Raw genomic sequence first — 22,860 nt, forward strand, 5'->3', positions numbered from 1 at the left:
GTGGGTGCTAGGAATTGAACCCAGGTCCTCTGGAAGAAGCACCAGTGCTACTAACTGCTGAGGCACCTTTCCAGCCCTGGCAGGCAGAGTTTTATCAACAAGGTTTTTGAAGGTTGTATTGACCCATGAGAGAGAGCAGCTTCCAGAGAGGAGTTACCCTCTTTGTAGGGTGGTCGGCCAACTCCAAGGCTTGACAAGATTGGGAAACAGCTAAGGGTTTCTCCCTAGACTGCCAGCACTTACTTGGTGTGTAGTATCGGTCAAGGATACTGAGAGTCAGGAAGGCACCATAGCCATGAGCTGCAAAAGGAGCCTTGGCCAAGGCTGCCAGGTAGTCCATATAGTAAAGGGCTGGCCCTTCATGCTCATCATAGCCAGCCAGGAGGAGGTTCACATGATATGGAGTCTGCAAAGAAAAGACACAACAACGTGCTGATTAGAGCAGCACGCCAACAACGCAAACAGGAACAAGAGTTCTGGCTCCTGACAACAAGCAAATACTAGCAGCAACCGGCTAAATCACGCGTGGAAGTAAAAGTTCACTCCTACCTGGAGAACTAGTATGGTCTAGTACAGGAAAAGGCTTTTTTGTTGTTGTTGCTGTTTGTTTCTATTTAAGGTCTATGGAAAAGAACCTCATATGGGCCGTCAAGATAGTACAGCAGGTGAGGGGACTTAATAGCCAAGCATGATGATCCAAGTTTGTCTCAGGAACCTGACTCCCACCAGCTGTCCACACACGCATGCACACATAGGCAGACACAGACACACACACACACACGCATGCATGCACATAGGCAGACACAGACACACACACACACACACACACGCATGCATGCACATAGGCAGACACAGACACACACACACACGTTGTAATCAGAGAATGCTTTTCCGCTTGTATTAATTATAACACTGTTTGGCCAACAGCTCAGGCATATGTCCAGTTAGCTCATATATATTAATTATTAATTTGTGTATCATAATGTGTATCATTATGATACACAAATGGTAAGGTTCTGGGAGTCATTCTCCTTTGGCAGCTTCACGGCGTCTGCCTGACTCTGCCTTCTTTCCCCCTATATATGTATCACTGTTCAGATCTCCCTCTGGGCTTCACTCTGCTAAGCCACTGGCCGAAACAGCTTTATTCATTAACTAATAAAAGCAACACACACACAGAAGGACATCCCACATCATACGTGGTGGGGAGAGGGGGGAGATGATACAAAAGCACTTCAAAGGCTTAGATGTTCTTGGGTCATTCTTTACTACTAAAACCAAGAGCATGGAATGATGGTGGATACCTTAAATCCCAGCACTTCGGGGGCAAAGGCAGGCAGATCTCTGTGAGTTCCAGGTCAGCCAAGGCTATATAGAGACCCTGTTTCAAACAACAACAAAACCCAACAAACGCAATTAGGCAATCAGTCCAGAGATTGGGTCCAATTCTGTCATTCAAAAGAAGCAAGCTAATGAGCCTAGGAGTTTAGGACTGGGGTCCAGACTGGGCAACACAGTAAGACATATCTCAAAAATCCCACCCTCCCCCAAATCCCACCCCAAACTAGTTTAGGTTAGGCATTAGCTTAATATCAAACAGTAAACTGTATGTTCTATAATTACTGAGCGGGGAAAAGAGAAGGGAAGGACAGAGGCACAGCAAATATTTAAGCTAAAACCACTACACTTTTTTTTCTCTTTCTTCCCTCCCTTCTCCCTTTCTTTCTTTTGTTTTTCTGAGACAGGGTTTCTCTGTAGCTTTGAAGCCTGTCTTAGAACTCCAGGTTGGCTTTGAACTCACAGAGATTCATCTGCCTCTGCCTCCTGAGTGCTGGGATTAAATGTGTTGTGCCACCGCCACCGGGTGTCTTTTGGTTTTTCGAATCAGGGTTTTTCTGTAACCTTGGCTGTCCTGGAACTCGCTCTGTAGATCAGGCTGGCCTTCAACTCACAGAGATCCACTTGCTTCTTGAGTCCTGGGATTAAAGGTGGGTGCCACCACTACCTGGCAATTAGTACTTTTCAACTCAGGGAAAAAAAAAAAGGATGACAAAGAGCAGCCCCAGAGCTGAAGAGCTAAATGAATTGCTGGCATTTTCTCTCTTTGAGCTGCATTTATTTATTGTGTGTGTGTACATGCCCTTCATTTTCCTTTCCTTTTTGGAAGGCCCCATTTACTTCTTGTGTCTGTGTATCTATGGAGGTCAGAGGACAGTTCTGTGGGGTTGGCTTTATCCTTCCACTATGTGGGTCCTGGGATTTAACTCAGGTTTCAGGCTTGGTGGTAAGCAGCTTTTCCCACTGGGCTATCCCTCCAGCCTAACACCCTTCTAATACAACAAGACTCCGATAAGATGGATAAAATCTACTTTTCATCAATGACACAAATAAAAAGATGGTTGTATCTTGCATTTAATAAATATTTGTTCTTCATATTACCTGTAAGTCTAAAAACACAAAGTCTGTGTTGCTGTTCATTTCCAAATGGATAATTACTTTTCCTCTATCAGCTGAAGCATTTGCCATGCTAAATGCAGTCTGTCTATGCCCCAGGCACCAGTGGTGGCAATCCCATTTTGTGGGCTTCCTTTTTGTTTATTCTTATATCTCTTGTATCTGCTTCAGGGGGCAGCATACAAGCCTTGCCCATGGTTTGTGCCTGTCCCTACACTTATCCTTGTGTTCAATTAAATGAGACATTTTATCATGGAACATAAAGTTGGAACAACAAGTGGCTTTAAAAGAGACACTGTATATTTTTGTACAGTGATCAATGTGGGCATTTGTTAGCTTGAAGAAACTCATGTTAGAGCACACAAATATACCTACAGGAATCCTGCAAACCCAGCTGTGCTACTAAGCAGGTAGACTTCTAATGTCCCTCGAAAATAAAGGAGTACCAACCTGCAAACAAGTGCCTGGCCATGGAGTAAAATAGTAGACAGCTCACAGGAATAAGAATGAGCTCAGGTAGTCAGGACTGTGAAAATAACGGCCGGTCTATCTACTGCATTTCCAGTTTAGTGTGCTGTAGTCTGGAACTGGACTACCTTCTCAGTAAGCCCAACCATAGGTAAGAGGTTTAAGTGTTATACACTATGAATATCTATTTTCTTTTATTATCCTTACTTATTGTGTGTGTGACCACATGCATTTGCCTGCATGCACATGCCATGGCACACATGTGGCTTCAGAGGACAACTTTGCAGCAATGGTTCTCCCATCATGTGGGCCATGGGAACTGAACTGAGGCCCAGGAGCAAGTGCTTCTACCAGCTGATCCATCTCACTGGGCCCTGAGCATGTTTTCTTATGTGCCAAACTAAGTTGATTGCTATTACTTCTATCTTCAAAGGCAAGAGAAAACAATACAGAAAAAATTCCAGATTCTGGGGCAGGAGAGTTACCTAAATTTCTAGTGTGTTAGCTACATTCTAACATTTTAATAAAGCACACTTTAAACAACAACAAAAGCTCTGCTTAAATTAGCTAAAGATAAAAATATATATAGTTAATAGAATTATTTTTAAAGTGTTAAAATAGTCAGTACTGCAAATCTGACAAGGCATAGAATATTGTGATGGTCTTTTTATTTTACTTTTTTCTTTGAGAGAGAGGGGTTTCTCTGTGTAACCCTAACTGTCCTGGAACTCACTCTGTAGACCATGGTGGCCTTAAACTCATAGAGATCTGCCTGCCTTTAGCATCTCAAGGTGTGTGACATCATCACCTCACTAAATCTTATGATGTTCTTATAGTTTAGGGATGGGGAGAAAAAGGCTAGCCTAATGCCTTTAATTAGCATTCTTCCTGTAAGAGAATCCATGATATATTTTCTTACCTATCACAAAGTAAGTTTAATCTTTTTCCTAAGTTCATAACTTGGTCCTCCCAGCTCAGTATAGCCAGAATAGCCACTGCAAGATTAACCAAACCAATTTTACCAAGTTGCATGGTGTATTAGGAATCCATAGACACTCAAAGAGGCCCAAGCAGCAGATTCCAGGTATGTTCTATTTAATAGTCTTCCTATAGTATGAGATTAAATCATGCTTCAGAATAATCCATGTTACTCAACAGCCATTACTAGAAGATTTTATACGAGACCCCATATAAACACAAGTACAGAAGCAACTGTGGTGCTTACTTGATCTACATAATATAATTTATTTATGCTTAAGCATCTCATATACACTTACTGAAGTTGGTAGCCAGAACCTACAACTTGTGGTACAGAAGATAACTCACAAATATTGTGTGACTTCGAATTACCAACTTCTGCATGTGTGAGATCTTAAGCATAAATAAGTGGTGCTGTCTAGACTAATTAAGTCAATACAGCTGGATGACAACTCGCAGTTTCAGAAATTCTGACAGTGCTCCAAAGACCTTTGACTTGTGTTGGCTTTTTTTTTTTTTTGGCTTTTGTCTTTAAATTTCAAATAAAGTTTTGAATGTTGTCATTGTTTTGCTGGAATCAGATCAATTCCAAGTCACCTCTGTGCTATTCTAAGCAGTTCTATAAGGAAAGGTAACAGCTACATGTCCCTACAATTTTGTTCTAACAGCTAACACATGGTGACTTCTCGTGGTGTGATGGGGAAAACAGTATATAGAAGATACAATCCACCTATTCACAAATATTTCATATATTATAAACTCTGTGAAGAGAGGAGTGTGTCTGTCTTCTTCAATGATGCACAGGCATACAGCATATATTCAATAAACATTTGTTAAATGAGTGAACACTAATAATCATACAAGAGAGTATCTCAAACATTTTAACATATATGTGGCCAATGTTTAATATTATAAGAAAATATCATGAAAACCACTAAAACAAGGCAAGGATGTAACAGGCCCTATTTTCTTCTTTTAAAAACTATTTACTTTAAGTACATGTGTGTGTGCCTGAGTGTATGTAAGTGCACTATGTGTGTATAGGAGCACTATTTGTGTATAGGAGCCCTCAGAGGAGGTACTGGATCCATTGGCAACTTGTGAGTTGCCATGTGGGTGCTGGGAGCTGAACCAGGCCCTCTGCAAAAACAGTAAATGTTCTTAACTACTGAGCCACCTCTCCAGCCCCAAATAGGCCCCATTTCTGACAAGTGGTTCAGGTTTAAATTAAATGCCTACAGCTCCATAAATAAGTGGATTTGTTGCTTTTTTTTCCCACCTCCCTCTAGACACAAGTTGCTAAGAAGAAAACAGTTTAGGATGCGAGCTAGGCATTAAGTCCCAAATAAAGAGGGGGCTAAACCACAGACAAACAACTCAGGAAGAAACAGGCCACGGGAGCAAAGGGCTGGGCCTGAGCTTGAATTCTGACTCTATTAACATAAAATCTGCCTTTCTCTTTTCCGGAGGCAGGTGGAGACATGGTCTTTATACAGCCCTGGAACTCACTACGTGATAAAGCTGGCCTTGAATCTGCTGTGAGCATTCTGTCTCGTATCTCTAGTGCTGGGATCATAGACATGTGTCACCATACCAAGATAAAAATTGCCTCTATTCCACGTGTGTGAGGGGCTAGGCAAACAGACTTTCTCCTCTTAAAAAGTACACAATATCTCTGTGAGTTCGAGACCAGCCTGGTCTACAGAGCTAGTTCCAGGACAGGCTCCAAAGCCACAGAGAAACCCTGTCTCGAAAAACCAAAAAAAAAAAAAAAAAAGTACACAATAAGCTTATTTACTAAGTGAAGAGTTTCAGGCCATTTTAAGATTTCCTGGTGTTTAAATAAATACGTGTGAAGGGGTCACGGCCAGGCTGGATGCACAGTGATATAAAAACCCGGCTACTCTCACCTGCTCACTTTTAGGAACAGACTGTACTAACAGACTGGACAAGATAATAAAAAGATCAAGGAGATGCTATTACAGAGAATAAAATTATCTACCTTTTATGGTTACCAAAGGGATAACACTGAACTGGGTACTATCTATAAAGCATACCGCTCATGTACTTCCTCCTGAGATCAAGATGCATTAACTCATCTCTGTGCCCCTGAGAATCACAGAGCTAAGCTCAGTTACACACTGTAACTTGTACATTTGGGAGTGGGGAGTGTACATCACACACAGAAAGTCTGCTTAAATCTAACTTTTGTGCATACACTTCCTTGTTTGTTTCCTTATTATGAAAAAGAACACTGTGGTGTTTAAGAAGTGTGTGAAATTCCATAAATTTTACAGCTAAAGAGAACAGTTGTTACAAATACACGAAACAACAAAATCAGCGATGATGAGAGTCTGGGCGGTGACAAGCAGCGGTGTGACATCTGGCGGAAGCCAAAGTCACAGCAAGGGGGAGAGAGGTGGGCGTGAGGAAGCATCCTGCCGAGCGTGGACACAGAAAAGGAAAGGAATTGACAGTCTTCTTTTGGAGCCAGGCCAGCCTTTGCCACCTCTAATTGAATGGGACGACATCACTATGACTGAGGGTCTTGAGAAAAGTGCAGGGCCATGTTGCACCTTTGAGTCCTAAGTAGTGTGGGAAGCAGACGCCTGTGCCTAGTGGGTCAGTAATGTGGAAGTAGGTACTAAAACACCACGGGACAAATGAGACAAGCATTTTAATCAACAGATTTCTAAACATATTAGACAATATATCTTTTTTTTTTTTTTTTTTGGTTTTTTTTGAGACAGGGTTTCACTGTAGCTATCAAGCCTGTCCTGGAACTAGCTCTTATAGACCAGGCTGGCCTCGAACTCAAAGGGATCCACCTGCCTCTGCCTCCCGAGTGCTGGGATTAAAGGTGTGCGCCACCACTGCCCGGCTCAACAATATATCTTGAAAAGAATACTGTGGCTACCTTTTTGGGTGGTCGTGGTGGGAATCAAGCTCCGGCCCCTGTGCACACTAAACACATGCTTTAGCACTGATCTATCCCACCAGCCCCGTGCCTGCTGTTTCTTTTAGTCCAGCAGATTGCCAAGATTCTACCTTTTATCCTAAGATGGATAAAATATAAAAATGCAGTTTGGAGGATCTATGGGCTCAGTGAGCATAACCAGCATTCCCTTTACACATGGAGCCAATTGTTCAAAAAAAGAGAAGACTGTCATCTACATGGGTCCTTAACACCGGATTCAAGACCAAAATTCAGGCTTCCCAACTACAAGTTCTCTGTGCCCTCCAGGAAACCACTCTGCCTCCATAAAATGGAAATTAGTAGAAATGTATGATTCAATATATAGCTGTGAATTTCATATACAAACACCCCCCAATTTTTATACTAGTACCCACTGTTCTGCATTGATCAATAATTCAACAATGTTTTAGGACTTAGGAGAGCAGGTTTAATGTCACAGCTGTGATTTCTTCTCTGAGTATCTGTAGGAGCTATCCCTTAACTGCTTTGTCAGGATCCATTTCATCTTCATTAGGAAGAAAACTGGATCGATTATTCTTCGATACTAGTGCTGAACTGACTGAGGAACTTGTTTTCAGTAACCAACAGAATTTACTACCTTTAGGTGGTTTCAGAATATAATGTTTTAAAATTCTAATTCTGCCACTTTAATAGCAGACTAAGATTATTTCTGTGTTTGTGAGTGCCAGAGTGCACATGTGGTCACCTGTAGGAATCTAGTTCTTTCCCACTACCATTTCAGTTCCAGAAACCAAACTCAGGCATGGCAGCAAGTGTCTTTACCTGCTGTGCTATCTTGCTGGCCCTATCACAGATTTCCACACTTTAAAAAAAATTCATTCCAAACATTTTAAAATTGAGCAATTTCCAATTATTGTGATTAAATACTTTTACTTGATCTAAAATAGTATTTTAAATAATATTTATTATCTATTCCTAAGTAATACAGAATCATTTCCATACAACAGAGATCTCACCGTGTTTGCCTTGGACTCATGGTAATTCTCCTGCCTCAGACCTCCAAGTACTGAGATTACAGGAACCAGCCACCATATCCAGACAAAAAATGTCCGTTTTTAAGAAAACCATGTACACAGGTGGCTGAGCATCCCTTTAATCCCAGCACTCGGGAGACAGAGACAGGCAGATCTCTGTGAGTTCGAAGTCAGTCTGCTCTACAGAGTGAGTTCCAGGACAGGCTCCAAAGCTACAGAGAAACTTTGCCCCATACACCTTTAATCTTAGCACTTGGGAAGCAGAGGCAGGTGGATCTTTGTGAGTTCGAGGCCAGCCTGGTCTACAGAATGAGTTCCAGGACAGGCACCAAAGCTACACACAGAAACCCTGTCTCAAAAACCAAACCAAACAAACAACCAAAAACCAAACCAAGCAAACAACCAAAAACCAAACCAAACCAACCAAACAAAAAAGATCCTTTCTTAAAGGAAAGGAGGAACATGAACAGTGTGTAACCATGGAAGAGATGGTGAAACTTGACCACTTTAGGCCGGGAACTGGCATTTATATGTATGACGAATTAGGGTGAAAGAGAAAGGGAGAACATTTGACGTGTACCTCAGTAGTCTAGATGGAAGATAGTGAGGGCTAAGCTGTGGCAGAAGGGGATGGGGCAGATGTGAAATATGAGGTATATTTAGAAGGTAAACTGGTAAGACTGAGGAACGAGGAACAGAAAATGCAACAAAGAGTTAAGACTTTCACTAAGGGGGAAGTGGTCAAAGTCAGTAAGCCTGAGCTTAGGCAGCCAGTGAGGAGCGTTCACTCACACCAGCGCCTACACACTCTCACACGTGGAAGACAGTAAAGGATGTAATCACAACGGGACACTTGGCAGAAGTGTATGTAGGTTGCTATGACAGCACAAAGTTGAAGGTGACATTCATGTGAAGAAACGGGGTGAAGAGTTCAGAGAAGATTTCCCTAATAAATGCTAAACTGAGCTTAATCAGTGTTCTGGAGAGAATATTAGCAAGGACATAGATACAAGAAAGAACTTAAGGAACGCTGAGCTCCTGTTACTGACTGGCTAAAGGAAAGGAGAGAGTTGGAAATTGAACAGTTTCCTTCTTAATCCTTAATCCTATGGACAAATAGAAAAGAAAAAAAAACCCTACAAGTTTAAACTAATTAGAATCAGAATAGTAACTCTACATTTTCACAAATGTACTTAACCACTGCAGCACTAAAAACTGTTTGTAACCACAGCTCTGTAGGATTCCAAATTCCCAGCCTTGACTATACTTTGTTTCAAAAATTAAAACCAACAGGTTGGGGAGATGGTTCAGTCAAACTCAACCTCCAGCATGCATGTAAAAGGCCAGGCTTGGCAGTGTACCTGTGATCCTGCTGCTAGGGAGGCAGAGAGACAGGAGGATCTTAGGACTTGATGGCCTAAGCTGAATCTGCTGAGTTCCAATTGAGTAGGATCCTACCTTTAAAAACAAAACACCCAGGATAAACAGCACTGAGGAGACACTCAGTGTCCTCACGCCTCTGCCCACAAGCACACACATGAGCATATACACACATACAGTAAAGAAAACAGAGGGCTGGAGAGATGGCTCAACGGCTAAGAGTGCATGTTGTGTTTGGTGCTGTGGCACATGACCTTTAATCCTAGCAATCCCAGAACTCAGGAGGCAGATACAAAACTAGGGCTATAGAGAAACTACGAAAGAAAGAAAGAAAGAAAGAAAGAGAGAGAGAGAGAGAGAGAGAGAGAGAGAGAGAGAGAGAGAGAGCAAGCAGAGGCATGAGGTCAATTCCCAGCACCCATACCCACTTACAAATGCTTGTAACTGCAGCTCCAGGGATCTGATACCGGTGGCCTCCAAGGGTACTTGCACCCCCCTGTATCTGCCCCATGTAACTAAAAATAATACATTTTGACTGGAGAGACAGCCGTGTGGTTAAGAGCAATTGTTGCTCTTGTAGAGGGTCACATGGTGGCTCACAGCTATCCTTAACTGCAGTTCCAGGGGATCCAATACCCTCTTCTGTCTTCTTCAGGAACTAGGCACACATGTGGTGTACAGATACACAGGCAGGCAAAACATTCACACACATTAAATAAAATAAGCTTAAAAACCATTTAAAATAAAATAACTCTGGGACTGGAGAGATGATTCAGGGGTTAAGAGCACTTGTTCTTGACCCACGTTCAAGTCTCACCATCCTCACACTGGTTCACAATAACCAGCAATTTAAGTTACATGGGATCTGATACCCTTTCTGACCTCCCTGGGACCAGGTATGCATGTGGCACACATACACAACATGTACAGGTCAAGCACTCACACATAAAGTAATAAAAACAATCTTAAACTCACCAGCCAGGTGGTGGTGGTGCACACTTGCCTTCAATCCTAGCAATCAGGAGGCAGAGGCAGGTGGTTCTCTGAGTTTGAGGCCAGCCTGGTCTACAGAGAGAGTTCCAGGATAACTTGAACTACATAGAGAAGCCCTGTTTTGAAAGATAAAACAACCACAAAAACCTCAAACCAAAAAGACACAAACCACTAAATATTTGCTAGGGATGTAGCTCAGTGGTTCAAAACTTCCCTAGGATGCACGAGGCCCTAGGTTTAATCTCTAGTGACTTAGTCAATGTCTATAAATGTGCATGCCATACCGAGAACAAAGAAGCAAGGTGCTACAAATGAAATAACCACTAAACTTTCTGAAACCCTAAATGAGATACGTCTACAATCCAACCATATTTTTGCTGCTCTTTTTTCTTTGAAAGTATATTGCTCCACTTAGAGCCTCAAATGCCCAACCCCCTTGTCTAATGGTAATATGATCATAGTGCTTACCTGTGTTAAAGTTCCTAGAAGTCAATAGTAAGTACTAAATAAATCTGAAGCGTAGGAGCCAAAGGAAAAGAAAGGAAGGAAAAAAATTAAGTAGCATGTAACCTCAATGTTTATTAAGTCCTTCTCACAAAAATGCCAAAATGCTATTAATTTTATTTCTCTAAAGCCATTGCTAAGCTCAAGTTTGGTTGATTCTATTAAACGCTGTAACCTTACTGTAATTAGAAGTTGAGAAATTTAATGAGTTTAAATGCAACATGGCACAGATGCCTTATTATACCAACTAGTTAACACAGTATTTGTTTTCTACATTAATTTTACTTGCTAATCAAAAATACTGTTTTCTCCCAAATAACATCAAAATAAAATTGCTGACCTTGCAATGGCAAAACCAACACCACGTTTGCAACAAGGTCGCTTGGATCCTTTCTCTTGAGCTGGTGGTTTCTAGGACAAATGTAGGGTTCCTGTACATTCAAGTGAATTACTAAAACTCAATCGCAGACTCATGCTTTGCTATACACATGCATAACACAGCTTCCATATTAAATGTCTACACAGAGCATGTCCGTGAATATCTAGGAACGCTGATGCATAACAGATTCATCTCCAAGTTAATAGACACTATGTCTTCTGGGGGGAAGACTTAGAATATATACAACTGTGTATGTTTTCAGATGTCAACAGTGTACACACAGAGCAGCAATGAATTCTCCAGGAAAAGACTATTTAGGAACCCTTCTGTGAGAACAGTGTTCCCTATTAACACCTCATATCCAACCTAAGTTATTCCTACTGTCAGTGGCTACGTGAGCTCAAAACTCTCCCTATTTCCTCAATTCTTTCCTCAAATACTCCAAAGAGCAGCCAATGGTCTAACAAAATCTGATCTGATTATGCAAATCTCCTCTTTAGCCAAAAGATTTTCAGAAAGGCCCACCGATTTTTTGTGTTGTTTTTCAGGATTTATTTATTTTTATTTTGTGTGTATGAAATGTTTGTCTCCATGGCATGTATGTATGTATTACAAGATGCATACCTGGTGCCCAAGGAGGCCAGAAGAGGGAGTTGGATCCAGTGGAGCTAGAGGTACAGATAGTTGTGAGCTGTGATATAGGTGCTAAAATCTGCGTCCTTCTTAACCACTGAGCCATCCTGCCAGGCCTGCCCACTGTTTTTATGATAACATGGACCATCTCTCAAGTTTCAGTCTCTTAAAATCCCTCTAGCTGGGCAGACTTTTGAGTTTTAGGACAGCCAGGGCTACATGAAAAACAACAATAAAACCCCTCTAAAACTCCCAGCCTTATTTACCAAACTATAGTTTTATATACAATAGAATATGTCACCTATTAACATTTTTAAAAAATCAGTAATACCCTAATTTGTATACTGTATCCTATTACTTAAAACAGATAAAATTGAGCATCTGCAAACACTAACATGCTCTCACACATCCTGGTCTGTGCTCCCAGCTGTCCCTTCTACTGCATCTTTTGTCTTTCAAAGCATAGGTTAAGTCTGTTTCCAGAACGCCCTGTGTACATATGTATCCCAGCACTTTTATTCTGCAGGACAACTGACTTTTTACTTCTGTTTTCCCATCTGAAGGGACACACTGAACTTCGCACCAGCTTCCTCAGCCCCAAAGACAGTGCAGGCTGGAGATCTGCTGAACGAATGGCTATCGGCAATTAAAGAACATGTTGGCTCTAAGTCACCCTATTTAAGGGCTTCAGAAAAGGATGCATTCAATTCTGGTAGAACATTTCAGTGATTCAGGTTATTATATTTGGGTCAGGATTTAAGTAGGTGGTGAGCATTTGCCTGGCAAGCACAAGGCTCTAAATTTGGTCCTCAGCTCCCTAACACAAGAACAAAAACAAACAGAAACACCAACAATTAGCACACAGAAAAGATAACTTTTCCCTTCCTTTTCTTCTTCCCAGTCCTGTTAATCATATTTATTATTTTTCTTATTTTTAATTTAAAATTATGTTTCCTTGCTGTTAGCCTTTCTTTTGTCTTTTTATGAATTAGACCTTTTTATGAGTAACATGTAAAATACATAAAACATATATGTATAGCTTAAATGAATGTAACAGATACATATGAAAGACTTCCCAGGTTAATGAAAAGCAGTCAGTTCTTCCTCTACTGCGAAGCCTTCCTCACTGTACACATGCATTTTTTTTGTCAGACAATAAAAGGGTTTTGGGGACCAGTCCTTAAATCCATAACATCGTATGCTTCTACAAAGATAAAAAGAGTCAGCAAGAAGCCTGGGCTTATGTGTGCTTCTGTCTGTGTGTTAGGACTTACCCACAACCGCGCCTACACAGACTAGGGCACTGGTGTAACCGTAAAGGTGGGGTAAGTTGGTGTTTCTAAGGCAAACACCGAAAACTAAAAGCATGTTCTTATTAAGCTCCAGCCTTGAACCAAACCTTGATAGAAAAACCACATAAAGTTTTAAAGATATTGTTTCAAAATAATACAAATCTAAGCCAATTACCTATATTATTTCACTTCCACTGTGCTTAGGAAAGATATTTTAGGTGAAAAGTTGGCATTATGGGATTGTACGATTCCAGCCATCCAATAGGATTATTCCATACAACCAGAACAGGGGTTCTCTCTGCTCACAGCAGGCATCCAACAGGGTAGCACATATATGCTCTCTGAGTGAGAAAGCAACACCTTCTCACATACAACCCCCTGGAGAGATGGGGAAGGGGAGGGGGAGGACTTTACACCTGCAGAATCCTAACTCGATCAGCACTAGGGCTGGGAAAAACACCACATAATTTTTTTAAGAAGGGGAAAAAAGGTTTTCTGATAAAGAAGAATCATCTGAAGCCATTTTCTTTTCCTTAGGAGCCAGTAGGTATAATGATTCAACAAGCACTCGGTCTTCATGGACTTAGGCAAGCCCTAGTGACTGAATAAGCAAACTGCCTAAAGGACAGCTGTCAGAAGTTTTACCCTGGTGAAAAACACTATAAGCATAGTGTTGTCATATTAATTAAGGTACCTCAACTTCAAAGCACACCTGTCTCTGGGCCTTTGGATAATCAAAATGACTACTAAAAATAGAACAGTAGTATCTCCAATGGGGCAGACGTGAGCCACCCCCCCCCCCGTCCTAGGGGACTGATGTGACCTGGGATATTCATACGTTTTGCAGTACAAATGAATACCTATCTAAATGAAGCCCTGTTTAGTTTTTAGTCTATCCTATTGATGCTAGGAGGTAAAGAGACAAACACATACAACTCTTAGCCCACAATGAAAATCCACAGACTAGCTGAGACATTTGTGGGGGAGGAAAACTGCTTCCCACCAGCAGGAGACTGCTAGTTGTATCCAAAGTCCAGGAATTGATTAACATCTTCAATTTTGTTTTTCTCCCCAATTTCCCCATCACCAAGAGCAGCCAGCTCTGTCTGTCGGGATGCCCGGGCTGTGTGGCAGTGCTGCCAAAGGCTGCCATTTGCTCCAAGGCACCACCATCTGCAGCAGCACAACATTGTCTCCGGAAAATAAACACATCTGCCCGTGCCAGTGTCCTCCCACTGTGCCGCCCATCTGGAGCAGGTGAGCTGGAAGGCAAGCCTGGGCAAGGGCAAGAGGGGGCGAGCAGGGAAGACGAGGCCCCAAGGGAGATGGCACAGAGGAAGAAGGCCGTGCTTCGTCATGTCACATCCTGCTAACCACATTTGCCAAAAAGCATGTGAAATTACCCTTGTTAGTGATATTCTAATCACATGTAACAAATGGTTGGTTGTGTTTAGGGGATAAGACCTGCAAAGTCAAGGTTTCACCTGGCCCATCTGTTCACCAATCACATGATCCCAAGGCTACCAATAAACAGAAGATGGTCTCGGAGCCAGCCACGTAAGGCATCAAGAGAATAACTCCAGTGCAGAACAGCAGTCTCTCAGCAACAGGATTCTTTCAGAAGAGGAGCACACTGCACCTGCCTCCTATTCCTCAAAGCAAATGCTTCAAAATCAGAGCAGAGAGAAGTAGTGGTCACTTCTGAAGTGACAAATACCAAAACTTTTCCGGAGTTTCTTCTCCCTTCATTGAAACAAATATATTCAAGCCTTGACATCAGATCTTTATGTTTTATTTCTTGGAAGCAGGGTTGACTAGGGCTTTGCTAAGCGGGTGCTCCACTGCTGAGCTACCCCCGCCCCCGCCAACAGACCTTTAGATCATGCCATCTGATCCAAACACCGCACGCTCTCAGCATTGTCAACTAGCTCACAGCAGAGCAGGCGCTAAACCTCCTACGACAGGTTTTAACTATTAGATTTTAAACTACAGGGGATAAGAATGATGAAGCCATTTTTTTTCTGATTAAAATTTTACAGGTAATTCCTGCATGTGGAAAATAGAGGTGGGGGTTAATTGGAGTGGAATGAGCTGAGGCTTTATCACACTGATCTTACCTGGTAAGTGTTTAATGCCAGTGTAGGGGTAAGGGTTGGAAACCAGTATGCCAGGTTAGATAGCCTTCATTATTTCTACTGTTTATTTGCTAAGCATTCGCGAGAGAGAGAGAGAGAGAGAGAGAGAGAGAGAGACACCAAGGGTTTATGAAGCACTTCAGGAAAAGGTTCTATGCAGACACTGAGCAATCTCTGAATGATTCCACACTACAGAGGCCAGCATTCTGCTGAAGCTTCAGCACAAAACTCCACATTCCCCAAGGACCCCAGAGTGGGCTGGTTCACACCTCAGCCCACACCAGTGACATGGAGATGGTGTACAGAGCAGATTTTTAAGGAAATCAGATAATCATATAAAAAAAACGCAACAGTGGGGCAAGGCAGGCAAAATGACTCAAGGGTTTGCAACCAAGCCTAATGGTCTAAGTTCAACCCCTGAGTCCCATCCCAAAGGATGAGAGAATCTGACTCCCAGTTTCTGCTGGGCTCCACAGGTGTGCCATGGTATGCACACAGCATGTGCATGCGCACACATACAAAAAAGGGTGACAGAGCACATACTTAGCATGCCTAAGGCTCATTCAAAACCCCAAACTAGGAAATATAAGCTTAATTCTCACTCAATAAAAACCCAGGAGACATTTTCCTGTTTTTTTTTTTTTTTATGAATTAAAATATTTTATTAGGCTGGGCAGTGGTGGCATACGCCTTTAATCTCAGCACACGGGACACAGAGAGAGGTGGATCTCTGTGAGTTTGAGGCCAACCTACCTGGTCTACAAGAGCAAGTTCCAGGACAGGCTCCAAAGCTACAGAGAAACCCTGTCTCAAAAAAATAAAAAACAAGCCGGGCGATGGTGGCGCACGCCTTTAATCCCAGCACTCGGGAGGCAGAGGCAGGCGGATCTCTGTGAGTTCGAGACCAGCCTGGTCTACAAGAGCTAGTTCCAGGACAGGCTCCAAAGCCACAGAGAAACCCTGTCTCAAAAAACCAAAAAAAAATAAAATAAAATAAAATAAAAAACACAACAAAAAAATTTTTTATTAGGTCCTAGGTTCAAGCCAAGGTGACAGATGGCATGGAGAGAAGGGGTTAATTAGCTGGAATTTCAATAGCCCTTTATAGCTAGTGGTGATCATACATCCTGGGGAGGTCTAGAACAAAGCTATGGAACAGATGCTTGGTGCTGATTTATTTCTATATTCTCTGTCAATACCAGCAAATTCCTAAAGCCCCCACTGTAGCAATTAATCAGTTCAATTAAAGATCAACAAATAAGCTGGGTGGTGGTGGCACATGTCTTTAATCCCAGTACCTGAGAGGCAGAGGCAGGTGGATCTCTGAGTTTGAAGCTAGCCTGGTCTACAGAGTGAGTTTCAGGACAGCCAGCGCTACACAGAGAAACCCTGTCTCAAAAAAATCAAAACTCAACAAACAAAATCAACAAATAATTTCCCATAAAGATAACTTATAACCATTAAATTGCTTCTTTAACTAAACGGTAATAGGGGCATTAAAAACAAAATCATTTATTAATCATTACATGTTTTACATAATGTACAAAGAGCTTTGCATGATTATCTCTTAATCTTTGTAATAATCCCATAAAGTCCTATTATAAATAGGGACACTAATCTTTGAATTAGTTCAAAGACACACAACTAGCGGTAGTCTAAAGACTATTCAACCACAATTCCAAATCGTCTGCATTTTATTGACCTATTACACAACTCATTATATACACACACTGTAGTAAATGTCCTCCAACCTGATACCACTGGTAAGCACGTGCGCACGCGCACACTGAAAATCAAACACTCTAAGCTATAGACATGGAACTTCATAGACATAAAGTCTGGTTAATCCAAAGTATGGATCATGTGTCAAACAATGTCACCTTGTAAATATACCAAATGTAATAACTTTAGGAATACACAAAACTATTATTTCTCTCTGCAGAATAAAATAAAGTACTGAGGTTAGAGGGGATGGCTCAGCAGTTAAGAGCATTTGATGCTTTCAGAGGATCTGTGTTCTCTTCCTAGCACCTGTATCAAGTCACTCACAATCACCTGTAACTAACGCCAGGGAATCCAATGCCCTCTTCTTGTCCACCTAGGCACTTACACACACATGCGCACATGCACACCCATATATACTTAAAAATAAAATTCTAAATAACTAAAGTACAAATTCCTATTTTAGAATCCACTCTGAAAAGGGACTAGAAGAACAAAGAAGCACAGGCAGAGGCAGTCAATACATACCAGAGCGCTCTGTCATTGTGCACGAGGGATAAGTATTTGTTTAGAACATCAAACATTTCGGCTAGCAGAGAAGATTACATGGATGCACTGCATTTTCACGAAGCAAATTCCCACTCTTATCTCAATTCTAAAAGGAGCTTAATTCATTCAATGTCTGCAGCATTTAACAGTAAATCTATTATTGTGCCCAAAGCTCGAATTCTTATTCCAGTTCTGCTTGGTAAGTCAGAGGAACATTCTACACAAGAAGCTACGGCATACTCCTTGCATAACACAGGGACTTCTGGGTGGTAGGAAACCAATTTTGTCCCACACTTCTCCCTCAAAGATTAAATAAAAGATCCCTAACTTTTCACCCAGATAAAAATAATGCACATAAATCTGTCTTCACCTTGCAATCCATTATGTCTGTGACTTATTCTTAAAAATAATGATCACTTATACAAATATTATATATAGACATACATGCAGGCCAAACACATACATTAAAAAATTTGTATATTGGATCATTGAGATTGCAAAGCCCCTGGTCAAAGCTAGCACTGGGACAGAGTCTATTTAGGGAGATGTTTGGGGTCTGGTATTGGGTACTGGAAAATAAAAGTGCTTTTTTTTTTTTTTTGGTTTTTCGAGACAGGGTTTCTCTGTGGCTTTGGAGCCTGTCCTGGAACTAGCTCTGTAGACCAGGCTGGTCTCGAACTCACAGAGATCCGCTGGCCTCTGCCTCCTGAATGCTGGGATTAAAGGCGTGCGCCACCATCGCCCGGCAATAAAAGTGCTTTAAAGATCTACAGTAGGTCTAGAAAGATGGCTCAATGTACTGCTCCCAACACCCATGTCAGGAGGCTCATAACCTGCTATACTGAGCTCCAGTTCCAGAGTGAGCCAATGACATTGACCTCTTTAGGCACATGCAGTCATGTGCACATATTCATATACAGACATACAAATACAGCTTTAAAAATAAATCTTTTAAGAAACCAACAGCAAGCAGGCATATAAAAAGCTTAACACCCACACTTGCTTTGATTACACGTGACTAAGTTTAAGAAGGTAGATGAACCCAAAGCATCAAAAGACGAATGCCCTAAACTGCTACTGAAGAACCAAAGAGTTGACCTTAAGGTAAACAGTCAAATTATGGTATAATTACTGCCACTTTGTCTGACCTGCTGTGTGCCCTGAACTAGTCCCTCTGCCACTTTATGCTTTTCACAGTATCAGCAAGAGAATCAACTATTATCTGTCTCAGTGGAATAGTGAGTAGATTAAATTATTAAGCAAAATGCTTTGGGCAAAAGTCATATGAATGTTAAATATTATGATTTACAAGTATTCATTTTCCTGGCTCTCCTGTGGGGTTAGGAAGTTATCTGGATATCATAGATAATAAATAGGCATGGGGGTAAGGTCACATGGTAAGAGTATATTTACTTGGTCCCTATGGAGAAAATACACACCCTTTGGCAAAGGTGTGAACTTCCTTGGCACACCCTACACAGTCTTAAGCATTCACTCTCTAAGTCAACTTTGCCTCTTTTAACATGAGAGAGAGAATGCTACAGTACAAGACCAGAAAAAAAGAAGACAACTCCCCATGCTTGGCTGAAGAGTCACAGAGAGCTAGGGATTACCTCCCTCCATTACTATGTAGGGACCTTCAGCTACAGTTGAACAAAAATAAGAACACCTCAAAAATTTTTTGGCACTTTCTTACAAAATTCACCACATTCTAACTTGGGGTGATGGGAGGCAGAGGCAGGCAGATCCCTATGAGATCAAGGCCAGTCTGGTTTACAGAGCTAGTTCCAGGACAGCTAAGACTATACAAAGAAACAGTGCCTCAAAACAAACAAACAAACAAATAAATATCAGCATATTATTACTGCACGAACCAGCAATCACACTCCTTAGTATTTACTAAGAAAACTGAAAACATCTAAACAAATCCAAGATGCAAACTGCCTCAAATTGGAAGCAACAAAGATGTCCTTCAGTAAAGGGCAAAGAATAAATAAACTGCTGTATACTAAGAGCCTAAAATTGCTTTGAAAAAAATTAAGTCTCAGGGAATGGGGCAATTTATCACAACAAACACTACACCTCTCTTTTGAGGCAGTGAGAGGCTCAGCAGGTAAAGACAACACAACTGCCTTCACGCCTGTCAACCTTGCAGCTTGATCCCTGCAACCCACAAAGTTGGAAGGCGAGAACCAACTCCTCTAACTTTTTTCTGACCTCCATACCCACATCACATACAAAATAAACATCAAGAAAACAAAAAAACCAAAACGTTCTTTTAATTTACTTCTTTTTTGTTTTTTTTTTTTTAAAAAAAGGAAAAAAAAAGTTTCCGCCTCCTCCCAGCCTCCCATTTCCCTCCCCCTCCTCCCACCCTTCTCCCTCTTCCCCCACTCCTCTCCCCAATAAGGCATCTTATCACTACATTTTTGGGGCTGACCCAGAACTAGCTATGTAGACCAAACTAGCTTTGAATTCAATAACCTTCGTTAGTCTCCCAAGCAACAAAATTAGATAGTAAAAAGCAGTAACAAAGGAAAACAAACGCAAGGGAATTAAAAAGAGATGAATAGCAATTGGAAGGTTTCAGGAAAGCCAAAAAGGGGGCAAATACCGTTCATGTCTACAAGAAATATAAAAGCACCTTTGTGCTGTTATGGTAGGCCGCTAGCTGCACTGCTTACCCGACTCCGAAGACAGTCAGCCAGGTTTCGACGTGTGAAATTAGCTGCTGCCGTGGGGGACAATTCATAGCCTGTACAATACATAAAGAATCGTATCTGAGTGCAGCAGAAGAAAACAACAGCATCCACCCAAATCACTTCTCTACACCCTTTCTTTTTAAAGACTTGAGCTCCTCCTGTTTCTGCCTCTAAGTGCCAGGACTGCAGGTATGCACCACCACAATATTCTAACTGGGACTATTGTTAAAAGCCATTTCTATTTACCTATGTTTTCTAAAATATGATCTTGTGTAAACGGGGTCGCTTAAGTCAGGCTGCAGGTGAGGATGGCCTTGAACTCCTGATCATCCCACCTCCATCTTCCAAACTGTACTTACCAGGGTAACTTAGGGTCTTTAAAGGCTAGCCTTGCAAACACAATTTTTCTTTTAGGCACTGACATTTAGCACCTAAAACACATGGAACAAGCAACTCTTCCTAATCTTATCTGGTTGATCCCTCTCAGGAGAGCCGAAGAAACAGCACCAGTCTTCAGGAGCACTCTCAGACCCTTCACACTAAGTATGTGTAAGCCCAAATAGCATATGTTTTAGGCTCCTGAATGGCAGGTTCCGAGTCCTGATCACCCATAAATTTCCAGCGTATTAAGCACAGTGTTTAACACTAGTAAGATCTTCAAAAATACTTAAGTAAGTGGGTACATAATGCTAAATGTACTGCCTAAAAAAAATGTATGAATGGATGTTAACTAATCATTTTACATATGTGATCATATAAAAATTAAACTAAAGCTATATTCTGTCTTTTTGTTTTTTAAGATGGTTTCTATGTGCAGCCCTAGCTGTCCTTGAACTCAGAGACCCACCTGCCTCTGCCTCAAGTGCTAGACATTTGTAAACCATCACGTGGGACTGGAACCAATCAGATCCCCTGCAAGAGCAGCTCAAATGCTCTTAACTACTAAGTCATTTCTCCAGCCTCAGTCCAATGTGACTGGTGTACTCATGAGAGGAGATCTGGACAGAAACACGGAGGAAAAGTCATGTAAAGGCACAGAGGGAAGATGGCCACCTACAAGTCAACGAAAAGGACTCAGAAGAATTCAATCCAGCTAACTCCCTGACCTCACACTGTAGCCTCCTGAGATATGAAAGAATTCTGCTGTTCAAACTGTCTGGTCTGTGGAACCTTGTTACGCGGCCCTAGAAAACTAATGCAGCAGCCAAAGCTACCCTCCAAGTCTTACCCACCATTCCGCATCTTATAAAGCTGCACGTTTTTCTGGATATATTCTGCAAACTGTACAGTGTCTCCAGCCTCTCCAACACACAGGAGTAAGATTTTTTCACTCATCTTAAACATCTTGTCATGATCTGCTCAAAGAAAAAAAAATCCATATTAGAAAACACCACCACAGAAACAAAAAGTCATTTATTATATGCAACCATAAACAAGCCTTCTAATTACTAGCTGAATAATTTTACTAACCATTATTATTATAAGAATAGTTTCACTAACCAATAGGTTAACTACATATTTTACTAAGGTTAATTTCAACTGAAAATTGTATATGAAAGCAGACTATTTAAAACATTTAAAAAATGTGGGGGAAGGCAGGATTGGAGAGACGGCTCAGTAATAAAGAGCACTGGCTGCTTTTCAGAGAACCCAGGTTCGATTCCTAGCACTGACATTAGGATTCACAACCATCTGAAACTTCAGTTCCAGGAATCCCACACCTTCTCTTGACCTCTAGGGGCACTGCATACCTGTGCATACACACACCTATACATATAAAAATAAATAACTATTTTGTTCTAATTACAATTTTGAGCTATAGATGTATCAGAGTGAGACAGCATATGCTGTGTGCATGTGAGGTCCTGAGTCCAATCTCTAGCACTTAATTAATTAATTAAACAATAAAATTTAAGCTTGACATGGGGTCACATGCTTTAATCCCAGTACCCCAGAGGCAGAGGTAAACTGATCTCTGTGAGCTGGCGCCCGCCTGCCTGTTCTACATGGTATGCTACAAGACAATTATTACTACATAGTGAGACCCTATCTCAAAATACAAAACAAACAAGCAACAAAAAACAATTTAAGAACATTTAAAACACAAGGAATAGAAAAACGGGGTGGGAGGGAGTGAGGCAAACTGAAAGAATCCAGACTACGGTGATTACCTTGAGGCACAAGACTAGGCTCAAAGTTCTGTTACTACAAATACAAATGTTATATAAACATACAAAAAATGTGAAAGGAATCGATTCTACAGTTCAAATTAAGGAACCATTTCAAGAAAAAAACAATCAGCGGAGACTTCAAATCTCAAAGTAAACGACTGCACTTCCAAAACAAAAAGAAAAGTAGCTGCCAAAGAAGAAACTTTAAGGAACGCGCTAACAGGGAGCTATCTAAATACCTAACAAAAACCGCACTACTCTAACCTTATCTAGCTGAACCAGACTCATTCAGATTAAATAGATAAATAATTAATCAGGCTGTAATTGTTGCCTAGGGAAGAGAGCTCAGTATTTAGTCTCAGCTTCAGAGGAGAGCTTAACTCTTCCTATCTTCCCCTGCTTTCACTTTCCATTTCTCTAACAGTGCTGAGTAATCTCCCCTGGGAGACATGTTTTCCTGCATGAAAGCTTTTGAAATGTCAAAATCTCTTAATAGGATTTAAGGAACAAATGCAACTATCAAATACT

General features: G+C 41.3%; 1 protein-coding gene across 1 annotated transcript in view; it reads right to left on the minus strand.

Moving 5' to 3' along the window:
• The window catches only part of Psmb2 (proteasome subunit beta 2), a 31,114-nt gene that overhangs the window by 3,668 nt on the left and 4,586 nt on the right, over positions 1-22,860 (minus strand). Inside the window, exons 2-4 of the mRNA XM_005353233.1 lie at positions 21,394-21,516; positions 20,144-20,214; positions 244-406 (exon numbers count right to left, since the gene is read on the minus strand). Of these exons, the coding sequence (XP_005353290.1) occupies positions 244-406; positions 20,144-20,214; positions 21,394-21,516 (357 nt within the window). The remainder of the gene's footprint in view (positions 1-243; positions 407-20,143; positions 20,215-21,393; positions 21,517-22,860) is intronic.

This window comes from Microtus ochrogaster, chromosome 10, assembly GCF_000317375.1.
Source record: "Microtus ochrogaster isolate Prairie Vole_2 chromosome 10, MicOch1.0, whole genome shotgun sequence".
Taxonomy (NCBI): domain Eukaryota; kingdom Metazoa; phylum Chordata; class Mammalia; order Rodentia; family Cricetidae; genus Microtus; species Microtus ochrogaster.